General features: G+C 45.1%; 1 protein-coding gene across 1 annotated transcript in view; it reads right to left on the reverse strand.

Annotated features, from left to right (window-relative positions):
• The window catches only part of LOC139385543 (seizure protein 6-like), a 136,683-nt gene that overhangs the window by 30,002 nt on the left and 91,692 nt on the right, over positions 1 to 14,989 (reverse strand). The window contains exon 4 of the mRNA XM_071130689.1: positions 5,284 to 5,476. Coding sequence (XP_070986790.1) covers positions 5,284 to 5,476 — 193 coding nt within the window. The remainder of the gene's footprint in view (positions 1 to 5,283; positions 5,477 to 14,989) is intronic.

Genomic DNA, 14,989 nt, shown 5'->3' on the forward strand with positions numbered 1-14,989 from the left:
AGACATGGTCAGTCAATCAGAAACATTTCAAGAACTTTGAAAGTGCAGTTGCAAAAGTGCCGTCACAAAAAGCATCAAGCGCTCTGATGAAACTGTCTCTCATGAGGACCGCCACAGGAAAGGAAGACCCAGAGTTACCTTTACCGCAGAGGATAAGTACATTAGAATTACCAGCCTCAGAAATTGCAGCCCAAATAAATGCTTCACAGAGTTCAAGTAACAGATCTCAACTGTTACTTGAACAGATCAACTGTTTATAGAGGAGACTGCGTGAATCAGGCCTTCATGGTAGAATTGATGCAAAGACGCCACTACAAAAGGACACCAATAATAAGAAGAGACTTGCTTGAGACAAGAAATATGAGAAATGGACATTAGACCGCTGGAAATCTACAGTGTCTTTGTGAGACGCGTAGTAGGTTTAACAGATGATCTCTGCATGTGTGGTTCCCAATGTGAAACATGAAGGAGGAGGAACATCTCTAACTCCAAAAGGTTCTGGGACACTGTAAAGTCCATGGAGAATAAGAGCCCTCCTCCCAGCTGCCCACTGCACTGAGGCTAGGAAACACTGTCACCACCGATAAATCCACGATAATCGAGAATTTCAATAAGCAATTCTCTACAGCTGGCCATGCTCTCCTCCTGGCTACCCCAACCCCAGCCAACAGCTCCACACCCCTCGCAGCTGCTTGCGCGAGCCTCCCAGCTTCTCCTTCAACCAAATCCAGATAACAGATGTTCTGAAAGAGCTGCAAAACCTGGACCCGTACAAATCAGCTGGGCTAGACAATCTGGATCCTCTCTTTCTAAAATTATCCCCCGCCATTGTTGCAACCCCTATTACCAGTCTGTTCAAACTGTCTTTCGTATCATCCGAGATCCCTAAAGTTTGGAAAGCTGCCGGGGTCATCCCCCTCTTCAAAGGGGGTGACACTCTAGACCCAAACTGTTACAGACCTATATCCAACCTGCTCTGCCTTTCTAAAGTCTTCAAAAGCCAAGTTAATAAACAGATCACTGACCATTTCGAATCCCACCGTACCTTCTCCGCTGTGCAATCCGGTTTCCGAGCCGGTCACAGATGCACCTCAGCCACGCTAAATAATATTAAGGTACTAAACGGTATCATTACCGCCATCGATAAAAGACAGTACTGTGCAGCCGTCTTCATCGACCTGGCCAAGGCTTTTGACTCTGTCAATCACCGTATTCTTATCGGCAGACTCAACAGCCTTGGTTTCTCAATTGACTGCCTCGCCTGGTTCACCAACTACTTCTCAGATAGAGTTCAGTGTGTCAAATCGGAGGGCTTGTTGTCTGGACCTCTGGCAGTCTCTATGGGGGTACCACAGGGTTCAAGACTCTTTTCTCTGTATATATCAATGAATTCGCTCTTGCTGCGGGTGATTCCCTTATCGACTCAGACGACACCATTCTGTATACATCTGGCCCTTCTTTTGACACTGTGTTAACAAAACTCCAAATGACCTTCATTGCTATACAACACTCCTTCCGTAGCCTCCAACTGTTCTTAAACGCCAGTAAAACTAAATTCATGCTTTTCAACTGATCGCTGCCCGCACCCGCCCGCCCGACTAGCATCACTACTCTGGACGGTTCTTACTTAGAATATGTGGACAACTACAAATACCTAGGTGTCTGGCTAGACTGTAAACTCTCCTTCCAGACTCATATTAAACATTGCCAATCCAAAATTAAATCTAGAATCAGCTTCCTAATTCACAACAAAGCTTCCTTCACTCACGGCGCCAAACATACCCTCGTAAAACGGACAATCACACCGATCCTCGACTTCAGCGATGTCATTTACAAAATAGCCTCCAACACTCTACTCAGCAAACTGGATGCAGTCTATCACAATGCCATCCGTTTTGTCACCAAAGCCACATATACCACCCACCACTGTGACCTGTATGCTCTTGTCAGCTTGCCCTCGCTACATATTCGTCACCAGACCCACTGGCTCCAGGTCATCTATAAGTCTATTCTAGGTAAAGCTCTGCCTTATCTCAGCTCACTGGTCACGATAACACCCACCCGTAGCACGCGCCCCAGAAGGTATATCTCACTGGTCATCCCCAAAGCCAACACCTACTTTGGCCACCTTTGCTTCCAGTTCTCTGCTGCCAATGACTGGAATGAATTGCAAAAATAGCTGAAGTTGGAGACTTATAATTCCCTCCATAACTTTATACATCAGCTATCTGAGCAGCTAACCAATCGCTGCAGCTGTACACAGCCCATCTGTAAATAGCCCATCCAATCTACCTACCTCATCTCCATAATGTTTTTATTTACTTTTTTGCACACCAGTATTTCTATTTGCACATCATCATCTGCACATCTATCACTACAGTGTTAATTTGCTAAATTGTAATTACTTCTGTGCTATGGCCTATTTATTGCCTTACCTCCTCACGCCATTTGCACACATTGTAAATATACTTTTTTTTATTGTGTTATTGACTGTATGTTTGTTTATTCCATGTGTAACTCTGTGTTGTTGTTTGTGTCGCAAAGCTTTGCTTATCTTGGCCAGGTCGCAGTTGTAAATGAGAACTTGTTCTCAACTGGCCTACCTGGTTAAATAAAGGTGAAATAAAATAAAATTAAAATAAAAAAGCAGCCAATAAGTGCTCAGAATATGTGGAAACTCCTTCAAGACTGTTTGAAAAGCATTCCTGGTGAATCTGGTTGAGAGAATGCCAAGAGTGTGCAAAGCTGTTGTCAAGGCAAAGGGTGGCTTTTTTGGTTACTACATGATTCCATGTGTGTTATTGCATAGTTTTGATGTCTTCACTATTATTCTACAATGTAGAAAATAGTAAAAAGAAAGAAAAATCCTTGACTGAGTAGGTGTGTCCAGACTTTTAACTGGCTCTGTACACGAAGAGAAACACACCACCACTGATTGTATATACCTGACACGAGTAAGAAAGAGAGGGAGAGTAAGAGAGGTATTTAAGGTACAAATAGATAAGACAAGGCAGGAGAGCACGCATTCCAATTCTCCTAGGGTTATCGATTTAAATGTAAAATGCCAATACAGAACTCATTTATATATGTTTGCTTCATAAATACTGAGCAAATGTTTATATCACCCGCAATGATCAACACAATTTGCTCTTTAGTTCCCTCAAATTCACTGTTTGATCAATCTGCGCCCAGGAATAATCTATGAAGACAGTGTTGATTTCATTACCGGCCACCTCAGCCAGAGGAGATGATTATGCAGGATTTAATGACAGACACTTTCCGATTGCCCGGCGTCCATCTTTAAAACAAATCAGTCTCCTGCTCACTGCTTGTCTGATCACATTCTCCACACCTCATTACGGGACAAGGTGATCTTGCAGAGCAAAAAGATTGTAATATCAGAGCAATCATCTCAATACACGTAAAACTGTCATGGGGTATAAATGAAAATGTTACCGCCCTCCATCTCCAGCTTATGTCACCTGGTAGACAATCAGACTCTTAGCTTACTTTGAGATAACATTTTTATTAACAGAGACATCAATGTTTTGGTGTTAAAATATCAAATTACAGATCTTTCTGAACACATGAAAAGAGCAGAAGATACCAGATAGATGATTTTTGCGTCCTTGGACCAGAAATGTATGGAAGCCAAAAGGGAACATTGTAGGAAGATGAATGAAGATGTCCTCAAAGTGACTCCAAAGTCATCAGAAGAGCAATGCTTCACACACAGAGTTTGTACAGGTTGCCTATAGGTAGCCTATACCAAAATAAAAAAAACTGAAACGGCCAAAGTATGTGGGAAATCATTAATATATGTATTTTGAGCAAACAATTCCTCTAACCAAGCACTGTCTTGGTGTAGTAGGATAACTCTTGTTCTGCCACAGGTATGCAGAAAGATGGCTGACTCGTTGATTGCTGGATTCATAACTTAAATGTGATGTATCCTAATGGGATCTCAATTTGTTTCCAGGCAGTGTTTCATTGAGATTTAATGCACTTGTGATTAAGGTGACCAATAGATATGCAAATTATTCAGCATGCCCCCAGAACCATATTTTTTTTATTAACAGTTATTAACATTGCTAGAGAGACGGAGGGAGGGCGTGAGAGAGAGAAAGAGAGAGAGGGAGATAGAGAAAAAACAAAAGAAAGAGAGATTCCGTCTATGAACATGCCAGATTTCGTCAAACTACTCTCCCCTAGGTTATTTATTTCCACTGTTGCTGTCCGCTACAGAATGCACCATACTGTACGTCAGAGACAGGGGAAAATATAATCAAAGTTATAGGCCACCCTCATTGCCAGCACAGATCAGCATGACGCGCTGCTCAGAGAATATCAAACAGGTGGAGCGGACACACACACACACACACACCACTGTGTGAGGTAATTGGAAGTTTTGTAAAGAAGCGGAAAGTTATTATCAGTGGTGCTGTTCCGTGCCCTGCCGTATGATTGCCATGTTATTTAATAGAGCAGCAGAAGCCTGCCACAGAAAGCCCTGAAGGTCCCCCTCACTGGGTGGTGAACACCACCCACACACCTTACAAAGGAGAGAGAGAGGGAGAGAGCGAGCGAGAGGGGGGTCATAGCATGATTCAGAGAGGGATGGGTGAGTGGGAAATGCAATTCTTATTCAACCTGTAATCTAGGCATTGTTCAGAATGGAACTACCCCATTTGCAAACCTGCCACAGTTCATTAGCTCACAAAAACGAAAGAATCTGGAAAAAAATATTTGTAGCTTTTCTATTTTACCACCATGTCTAAGCAACACGGCTCATAACTGCATGCAGTCTCCTTCTGCAATCTCTGGTAAATGACAATTAGAAGAGCATCATCACAGCAATTTCTCCACCTGATTATGCTGCCAATTGACAGCTGTTGTCATTTTGTGGCTAACATGAGCACAATATGTTGACAAGGTATAATGGGAGGGTGAGCACCAGTGTACTGGAGGAGGCTAATGGAGGAGGCTAATGGAGTACAGGAGAGGAGAGGAGAGGAGAGGAGAGGAGAGGAGAGGAGAGGAAAGGAAAGGAGAGGAGAGTTCAACCTCTCAGGCCCTGTCTATATGATCACTTCATATGGGTTGCAACTCACATTCTGAAACTTGGTTAGATGTTGTGCAGTATTTGATTAGGTCGATGTGCTGTGTTGTTTGGTTGGTGGCTGTGCTAGTGATGTGGTGTTTGGTTGGTGGCTGTGCTAGTGCTGTGGTGTTTGGTTGGTGACTGTGCTAGTGCTGGGGTGTTTGGTTGCCCTCGGGTCTTACCTTGGTATCTGAGCAGGAAGGACCCAGGCTGGATCTGTCTCTGGCTGTGGAATTGGATGGTGATGTGGTTGCTCCAGCTGCGTACCACCAGGCCCTTCAACAGGATAGACTCGTTGGCCAGAACAGAGGGCTCCCCGCCCCCCAGGTCCTCAAACGTCACCCGCTCCCCCTCCCACAGGCTCACGTTCATCACCTGCATGGACAAACACACACAGAGGAGACCAGTTCAGTAAAGGACACACATCAATACATACAGGTACATAGACTTGTAAACAGGGTGACAGAGAAATGTGGTGAGATGAAGCCGCCTGCCTCCTTCACTGAGCTTTTACCATCGTACGATGGCACCTAAGAGATATGCCTCCATGTCACTCTGCAGAGTTTATTCTCATAGAAAACCCAGAGATATGTCTCAATGTCACTTCACTGAGTTTACTCTCATATAAAAACACTTCAGAGATATGCCTCCATGTCACTCCATATGAAATCATATCAACTACAGTACCTCCCCCCAGGAAGGGAAAAAAGTCATTATTTCAGGCAGTCCACCTCAGAGAAAGTGTGGATGGAAACATTAAATAACAGATAATGAACATGTAGGGCAGAATCCATCAGCTGGATTTCCAGTGTATGATTGGAGAACGTGTGGACAGAGAAGATGGTTCCAGGCCTGACCTGTGAAAGCTCTGTACCACAGGGGCAATAGACATGTCAGATAGAAGGATGAGAAAAATGAAAAACAGAAGAACAGAAAACACCAAACTGCCCTGATGTGAATGAGAGACCACATAAAAGAGAAAGGGTTAGAGGTGAGAGGTGCACTGTGTGGGTGCAAGGGGCACTCTGTGGGTGCAAGGGGCACTCTGTGGGGCCTCTAAGTGCGCACGAAAGGATGAGTATTCATCTGACATATGTTTACTAAACACGTAACTATATAAAGCTTCTGTGATTATGCTCTTATGATGTAACTATATAAAGCTTGATGCTATAACAAGAAAACTGTGCTGACACACGCAACTAACATAGACATAGATAATCAACCACAAAGTACCCACAGAATATGGCTGCCTAAATATGGTTCCCAATCAGAGACAACGATAGACAGCTGCCTCTAATTGAGAACCAATCTAGGCAACCATAGACATACAATTTACCTAGAAAGGAAGCAGCCCCATAAACATACAAAACCCCTAGACAAGACAAAACACATACATCACTCATGTCACACCCTGACCTAACCAAAAGAACAAGGAAAACAAAGAATACTAAGGTCAGGGTGTGACGTATGAGGACAGTGCTACCCTAGCAACAGCTGTCAATTTAAAGACATATATAATGCACAACCACAAGTTAATGTAGTGTTATGAATGAATGAACTCATAGCTAAAGCATTGGATAATAGTCCCATTCAACAAAGGGCAATACGACCTAATCACATTATACTGAAATCCCCATGACAATGAAATACTTCTAGAATACTGTTGGGATAATCCCATTTGTGTTGGCATTAGTCCCGACTGTCTACCTCACACTGATCTAATCCTGGATCAACACACGTCTGTCTGACGATACGGACGTGGTTTGTTTCGTTAATATGCAAACAGGAGGTCATCAGCACATTAAGGTTAAAAGCATCATAATCCCTTCAAGGGGAATTACTACAATATGAATTCAGCTCCTCCGCCAGAATAATAAAATACGTCCCAATCAAAACTGACTGTGCTGCTAACTATTGTATGTAAAAGCAACACATGAAAACTAAATCATTCATGTGACACTTCCTCATAAAATAAACAACAGATTTTGGAACGCGTGTGGGGGAGGAGACGTATGCAGTCGACAGTGAGCTTTCTGTATCTCTCCCTGCAGCAAACCAGTCCTCCTCTCCAGAGATTCCCCTTCTACCTCTACAGAGGTATGAAGGAATAGGGGGAGGAGGGAGACATAAAAGAGAGAGAATAAAGGAGAAATCTCCACTAATTAGGTGTACGTTGTGTGAGTGTCTGTGAGGGTACTACAGTATGAGGGCTGCTAGCTAATTATAGAGAAGGATTCAGTTGGGGGTAGGGAAGGGATAGAGCACCAGCACTAACATCTGTTCCAGACAGGAGAACTGGGCCATGAGGAGGAGAGGAGAGATAAAGAGACAGTCGTCCCCTGGCCCCCACAGTGAGGGCCCCAGGGCCATACATGGAGAGTCTTGGTTCTGCTGGTTAATACTGAGGGAGGCTGAGAGGTCTGTCTGTCTGGGCCACCTGACACAGTGACACCTGGGCTGACACTGCAGACACAAAACACACTGATAGACAATTTACATACCATATATAACACACATAATACCATACACAAAAAAACACAAATTTGTGTAGATCACACAGGTACAAATCCTGGCACACACACTGAAAAGAGAGACTTTGTGTGGTTTCCTGTGTGCATTGATATGCCTGTCCTTGAAAGGTTCTGGCAAGTCAGGCACAAACAAAAGCTGCTATTACATGAGACCTGAGGCCACTGAATGGTAAGAGAGAAGCAGTAAAACTAGTTAAGTTCTTCGGGAGGAAATTGGACTGTGTCACCCTGAGCTGAGTCTTTCTTCCTGAAAGTCTGTTTCTACTTGAACACCTGAGTAATCCTGGCTTGAGGGGCCGGTTGAATGCAGATCTGTGGAGGTTGTTCCTGCTGAGCCAAGGTCGGCTGAAGGTGAAGAGCTAAGTAGTTGTCTACAGAGAGAAGAGATTACAGTATGTGGAACCAAACTGGACAGCAGGCACCAAAACTATGTACTGAGGACAAAAGAGAAAATGTAGAGAAAAAATCCATTGGCCTCGAAAGACTCAAGTCCATGCTCAACACTTGTAGAACATGCTAAAAACATACTGAATGTATCCCATCAGCTTGCCTTTCCGATCCCACAGATCGGGTTAAGAGGCTAGAGGTCATTTGTACATGTAGGTAGGGGTGAAGTGACTATGCATAGATAAAGTAGCAGCAGCGAGTAGCAGCAGTGTACAAAATAAATGGGGGGGGCGGGGGGGGGGTCAATGTAATAGTCCAATGGCCATTTGATTAATTGTTCAGCAGTCTTGGGGCTGGCTTGGGGGTAGAAGTTGTTAAGGAGCCTTTTGGTCCTAGACTTGGCTCTCCGGTACCGCTTCCCATACTGAAGCAGAGAAAACAGTTTATGACTTGGGTGACTGGAGTCTCAGACAATTTTATGGGCTTTCCTCTGACACCTGATTATTATATAGGCCCTGGATGGCAGGAAGCTTGGCCCCAGTGGTGTACTGGGCCGTACGCACTACCCTCTTACGGTCAGAGTCCGAGCAGTTGCCATACCAGTCGGTGATACAATCGGTCAGGATGTTCTCGATGGTGCAGCTGTAGAACCTTTTGAGGATCTGGGTATCATTGCCAAATCTTTTCAGTCTCCTGAGGGGGAAAAGGTTTTGTCGTGCCCTCTTCACGACGGTCTTGGTGTGTTTGGACCATGACAGATCGTTGGTGATGTGGACACCAAGGAACCTGAAACTCGACTGGCTCCACTTCAGCCGGGTCGATGTTTGTGGGGGCCTGTTCGGCCCTCCTTTTCCTGTAGTCCACGATCAGCTCCTTTGTCTTCCTCACATTGAGGGAGAGGTTGTTGTCCTGGCACCACACGGCCAGTTCTCTGACCTCCTCCCTAAAGGCTGTCTCGTCGTTGCGTTGTTAGTGATCAGGCCTACCTACCACTGTTGTATCGTCAGCAAACTTAATGATGGTGTTGGAGTCATGTTTGGGAGTACAGAAGGGAGTACAGGAGGGGACTAAGTACACACCCCTGAGGGGCCCCAGTGTTGAGGATAAGCGTGGCAGACGCTATCCTTACCACGTGGGGGCTGCCCGTCAGGAAGTCAAGGATCCAGTTGTATAAAGTGTAAGTAGTGCTAAAGCTGCATCTCCTCTACACTATTATTTAGATGGTAGAGAGTAACCATTTGTACATCTTTACAACACTGTATATATACATAAAATTATATTCGTAATGTCTTTATTCTTTTGGAACTTCTGTGAGTGTAATGTTTACTGTTCATTTTTATTGTTTATTTCACTTTTGTATATTATCTACCTCACTTGCTTTGGCAATGTTAATATATGTTTCCCATGCCAATAAAGCCCCTTGAATTGAATTGAATTGAGTAGAGCATCAGAAAAACATTATCTGTCCACTTATTCTCATTTCTGACCTGTTTTACTGAGGTTAATAGCTGCTGATTCTCAATCTCATTGTCTAGATGAGCTGAATTAACATTAACACTGATTGAACAATATAACAACTCCTAAGAGGAGGAGCCTGCATAATGTTTATTAACATTAACACTGATTGAACAATATAACAACTCCTAAGAGGAGGAGCCTGCATAATGTTTATTAACATTAACACGGATTGAACAATATAACAACTCCTAAGAGGAGGAGCCTGCATAATGTTTATTAACATTAACACGGATTGAACAATATAACAACTCCTAAGAGGAGGAGCCTACATAATGTTTATTAACATTGTGTTATAATGATCCTGTTAGTCTTCCAACTGAAACACTCTGGAACTTTTCTATCCGATTCTCATTCATCCAATTCTCCATCTCTCTCTCTCCCTCCATTCTTTGCTTTCTCTCTCTCTGTCCTCCTTGTTCTGTCTCTAAATCTCAGAAGACCTCTTGAAACCCTTTCTGATCTCTTAATTCCTCGACTCTCTGTCCCTTCCTTGTTATTTCCTCTCATAAAATGGTCTGTGAAGTTTACAACAAGGTGATGTGGGAGGGGTAGGGAGAGGAGAGTAAGGGGAGCTGTCTTCCAGCCTACAGCCTTACAGCAGACTGAATCCAAGACAGATGAGCAGGCTGATGATAGCTGATAGTGTAGCTGACCCACCTTGACCAGGACAAAATGCATCTTTAAAAACCCCACCAGAAAGGATTCTAAAGTGCTGCACTCTCCACATCTAAAAACCCTGCCACCGCCACATTGGTGAACTTCAAATCCTCTCCCAACAATAGCAAGGTACAAAAGAGGCAAACCGAGTACAAGGCAGAAGGAGAGATGAGTAATGGACTTTCCCTCCCTCTCTTCTTTCTTTCCTTTCACACTCCCTCTATGACTCTCTGACTATCAGCCATGGCACTGGAGATTTGCCTGTGTGGCAGCAGGTGTGACTGTAGCCACTTCCAGAGAGTGGCTGTGGTGTTGTGAGGGTCACCATGTGGGAGCTTTCCCAGATAGAGGTCAGCAGTCTCATCTACTGCCTGATCCTGTCAGTGTCTGCCTGGACACAGCAGGTGCACATCATGAAATGAGAGGAAACTCAGGATGTGAACTAACATGGCTGCCATTCCTGCCACTTGTCCCGCTGAGTTCAGTGTTAGGGATAGAAATGAATAACACTGAAAATAACCAGCACTTCACTCTGAGTCAGAGGACATTACAGTCTTGTAAGGACCTTTGTTGTCTTAGCCAGAAAGCTCAAGTTCACAAACCTGGTGTCCCGGAGACTTTTTAATTTGGCCTACCCCGGCCAAACCCTAACCCGGACAACGCTGGGACAATTGTGCGCCGCCCTATGGGACTCCCAATCACGGCCTGTTGTGATACAGCCTGGATTCAAACCAGGGTCTGTAGTGACACCTCTAGCACTGAATTCAGTTCCTTAGACCGCTGCGCCTCTCGGGAGCCCTAGTGCTGGGATGCCGTTGGGCTGAAATAGACTCCAGACTGTGGTGTTCAACCCTCTCTTGACTCAGTGAGGGAAGAGCTGTGAGAAAACAACAGTCGACGTTGTCATGGCAAGTTATTTACACTGTCACCCAGGTGGTGCACAGTACCGGTGCTCAGTAGTGCTGACAAGACAAACAAGTACAGTGAGATTAGAGAGAGCTGTGCTCTCTCACTGCCACTAAGTGCATCTCCTTGCTTCTCTTTCCCCCAGTGCTGTGTTCACAGAGCCCATGTGGAACATGCTAATTGCGCTTCTCCCAGCTCCTCCATGGCCCCTGCATGGTTCCTAACAGGCATCAGTGCAACTGACAACAAGACAACATTCACTGTGAGGAAAGAAAAACACAAGGGCCTGATCCAGAGAGAGGAGGGGAGACGAGAGAGGAGGAGAGGCCTGGTCCAGAGAGAGGAGGGGAGAGGAGAGAAGAGGAGTGTTCTGGTCCAGAGAGAGGAGGGGAGGGGAGAGAGGAGGAGAGGCCTGGTCCAGAGAGAAGAGAGGAGAGGAAAGGTCTGGTCCAGAGAGAGGAGGGGAGGGGAGAGAGGAGGAGAGGTCTGGTCCAGAGAGAAGAGAGGAGAGGAAAGGTCTGGTCCAGAGAGAGGAGGGGAGGGGAGAGAGGAGGAGAGGTCTGGTCCAGAGAGAGGAGGGGAGAGGAGAGGAGAGGAGAGGAGAGGAGAGGAGAGGAGAGGAGAGGAGAGGAGAGGAGAGGAGAGGACTGGTCCAGAGAGAGGAGGGTAGAGGAGAGGAGAAAGGAGGAGAGGCCTGGTACAGAGAGAGCTGGTGATTGTGAAGGAGGAGAGAGGATCGGAGAGAAGAGGCTATAAAATTACATTTTATAGGATGTGGAGGTAGCTGTTTGACAGCTTCTTCTGCCTGAGCTGAAACATCAGAGCCATTTGGGAGTGCAAAGTCATCTTATTTCAGAGATATAGATACAAGTTTGATACACACATGCTACTAGGTTAATGTATACTACATATTACTGGTGAGCTCTCATTGCTGAAGATACGGCTGTTGTGACAAAGCGAAAATGTAGAGTTTCCTTCAACCTCGCTCGCACTGCGTGCAATGTAGATATCAAATAACACCACAGTTCACGGGCAGAGTAGTGGGTGAAACCATTCACTTAAAAAAAAGGTGTGATATAAATAAAGTTTCCTTTCATTATGTGTTGTCATGTAAATATTTGATGCCATTGTAATAAGGTTGGCAATACGAGAGGTCTTCAGACGTAACATTTTTGTATTATTTTCCTTGAAAGAACAACTAGTGGGTTTTAAGTGCTTCTCCCCTATTTGGAAAGTTGGTCTGCCTGCTCTTCAGTCAGAGAGAGATATTCTGAGAGTAGTGAACATGTGAGTGTGATCGTCCTGTCAATGCCGGTCATCACTGTTTTATATATTTTACTGCAGATAAAAACCAAGTCAAACTGAAGTGTGGGTGTCCGTGTGCCTTTCTTCTGGGTTGCTATATGAAGTTGGTTACACTCAAATCAAATCAAAGTTTATTTGTCACGTGCGCCGAATACAACCTTACAGTGAAATGCTTACTTACAGGCTCTAACCAATAGTGCAAAAAAGGTATTAGGTGAACAATAGGTAAGTAAAGAAATAAAACAACAGTAAAAAGACAGGCTATATACAGTAGCGAGGCTATAATAGTAGCGAGGCTACATACAGACACCGGTTAGTCAGGCTGATTGAGGTAGAATGTATATGTAGATATGGTTAAGTGACTTTGCATAGATGATGAACAGAGAGTAGCAGTAGCGTAGAAGAGGGGGTTGGCGGGTGGTGGGTTGGACACAATGCAGACAGCCCGGTTAGCCAATGTGCGAGAGCACTCTCTCCCACAGATGAGGACAGGTCATCAACAGGCCCTTGTTTTCACTTGCCTCCAGCTGCCTAGTTATGATTGAGTTGTGGACTATCTATCAGGAGATCAGAGTGGAGTGGGCCAGGGTATTGATTCAGTAAAAGGTCTGCGCCGTGTGCTTTAGTGTACTGGGAGTCAGTGAGACTGGCTAAGCACAGCTAAAGCCCTGTGGGCTACAGCCTGAACTCTATCAGGGTTCAGTCAGGGAGGGAGCCACTGTGCTATTAACATGTTGCAGGTCATGTTCAAATCCATTTTTATTGGCCACAAACACATGGTTAGCAGATGTTAATGTGAGTGTAGCAAAATGCTTGTGCTTCTAGTTCCGACAATGCAGTAATATCTAACTAGTAATCTGACAATTTCACAACAACTACCTTATACATACAAGTGTAAAGGAATGAATAAGAATACGTACACATAAATATATGGATGAGCGATGGCCGAACGGCATAGGAGGGTGCAGTGGATGGTATAGAGCACAGCATATACATATGAGATGAGTATTGTGGTTTATGTAAACATTATATAAAGTGGCATTGTTTAAAGTGACTAGTGAAACATTTATTACATCCAATATTTTATTATTAAAGTGGCTAGAGATTGAGTCAGTATGTTGGCAGCAGCCACTCAATGTTAGTCATGGCTGTTTAACATTCTGATGGCCTTGAATTAGAAGATGATTTTCAGTCTCTCGGTCCCAGTTTTGATGCACCTGTACTGACCTCGCCTTCTGGATGATAACGGGGTGAACAGGCAGTGGCTCGGGTGGTTGTTGTCCTTGATGATCTTTTTGGCCTTCCGGTGACATCGGGTGGTGTAGGTGTTCTGGAGGGCAGGTAGTTTGCTTCCGGTGTTTTTGGTGACAAGACAAATTTCTTCAGCCTCCTGAGGTTGAAGAGGTGCTGTTGCGATTTCTTCACCACGCTGTCTGTGTGGGTGGACCATTTCAGTTTGTCCATGATCTGTACACCGAGGAACTTAAAACACTTTCCACCTTCTCCACTACTGTCCCGTTGATGTGGATAGGGGGGTGCTCCCTCTGCTGTTTCCTGAAGTCCACGATCATCTCCTTTGTTTTGTTGATGTTGACTGAGAGGTTATTTTCCTGACACCACACTCCGAGGAACCTCACCTCCTCCCTGTAGGCCGTCTCGTCATTGTTGGTAATCAAGCCAACCACTGTAGTGTCGTCTGCAAACTTGATGACTGAGTTGGAGGCATGCATGGCCACGCAGTCATGGGTGAACAGGGAGTACAGGAGAGGGCTGAGAACACACCCTTGTGGGGCCCCAGTGTTGATGGTCAGCGGGGTGGAGATGTTGTTTCCTACCCTCACCACCTGGGGGTGGCCCGTCAGAAAGTCCAGGACCCAGATGCACAGGGCTGGGGCGAGAACCAGGGTCTCGAGCTTGATGACGAGTTTGGAGTGTACCAAGGTGTTAAATGCTGAGCTGTAATCGATGAACAGCATTCTTACATGGGTATTCCTCTTGTCCAGATGGGTTAGGGCGTGTGCAGTGTGATTGCGATTGCGTCGTCTGTGGACCTATTCGGGCGGTAAGCAAATTGGAGTGGGTCTAGGGTGTCAGGTAGGGTGGATGTGATATGATCCTTGACTAGTCTCTCAATGCACTTCATGATGACGGAAGTGAGTGCTATGGGGCAATAGTCGTTTAGCTCAGTTACCTTTGCTTTCTTGGGAACAGAAACAATAGTGGCCCTCTTGAAGCGTGTGGGAACAGCTGACTGGGATAGGGATTGATTGAATATGTCCGTAAACGCACCAGCCAGCTGGTCTGCGCATGTTCTGAGAACTCGGCTAGGGATGCCGTCTGGGACGGCAGCCCTGCGAGGGTTAACACGTTTAAATGTTTTACTCACGTTGGCTGCGGTGAAGGAGAGCCCGGCGGTTTTGGTAGCGGACCGTGTCAGTGGAACTGTAATATCTTCAAAGCGAGCAAAGAAGTTGTTTAGTTTGTCTGGGAGCAAGACGTCGGTGTCTGCGATGGGGCTGGTTTTCTTTTTGTAATCTGTGATTGACTGAAGACCCTGCCACATATCTCTCGTATCTGAGCCATT

This window comes from Oncorhynchus clarkii, chromosome 27 (assembly GCF_045791955.1).
Source record: "Oncorhynchus clarkii lewisi isolate Uvic-CL-2024 chromosome 27, UVic_Ocla_1.0, whole genome shotgun sequence".
NCBI classification, from domain to species: domain Eukaryota; kingdom Metazoa; phylum Chordata; class Actinopteri; order Salmoniformes; family Salmonidae; genus Oncorhynchus; species Oncorhynchus clarkii.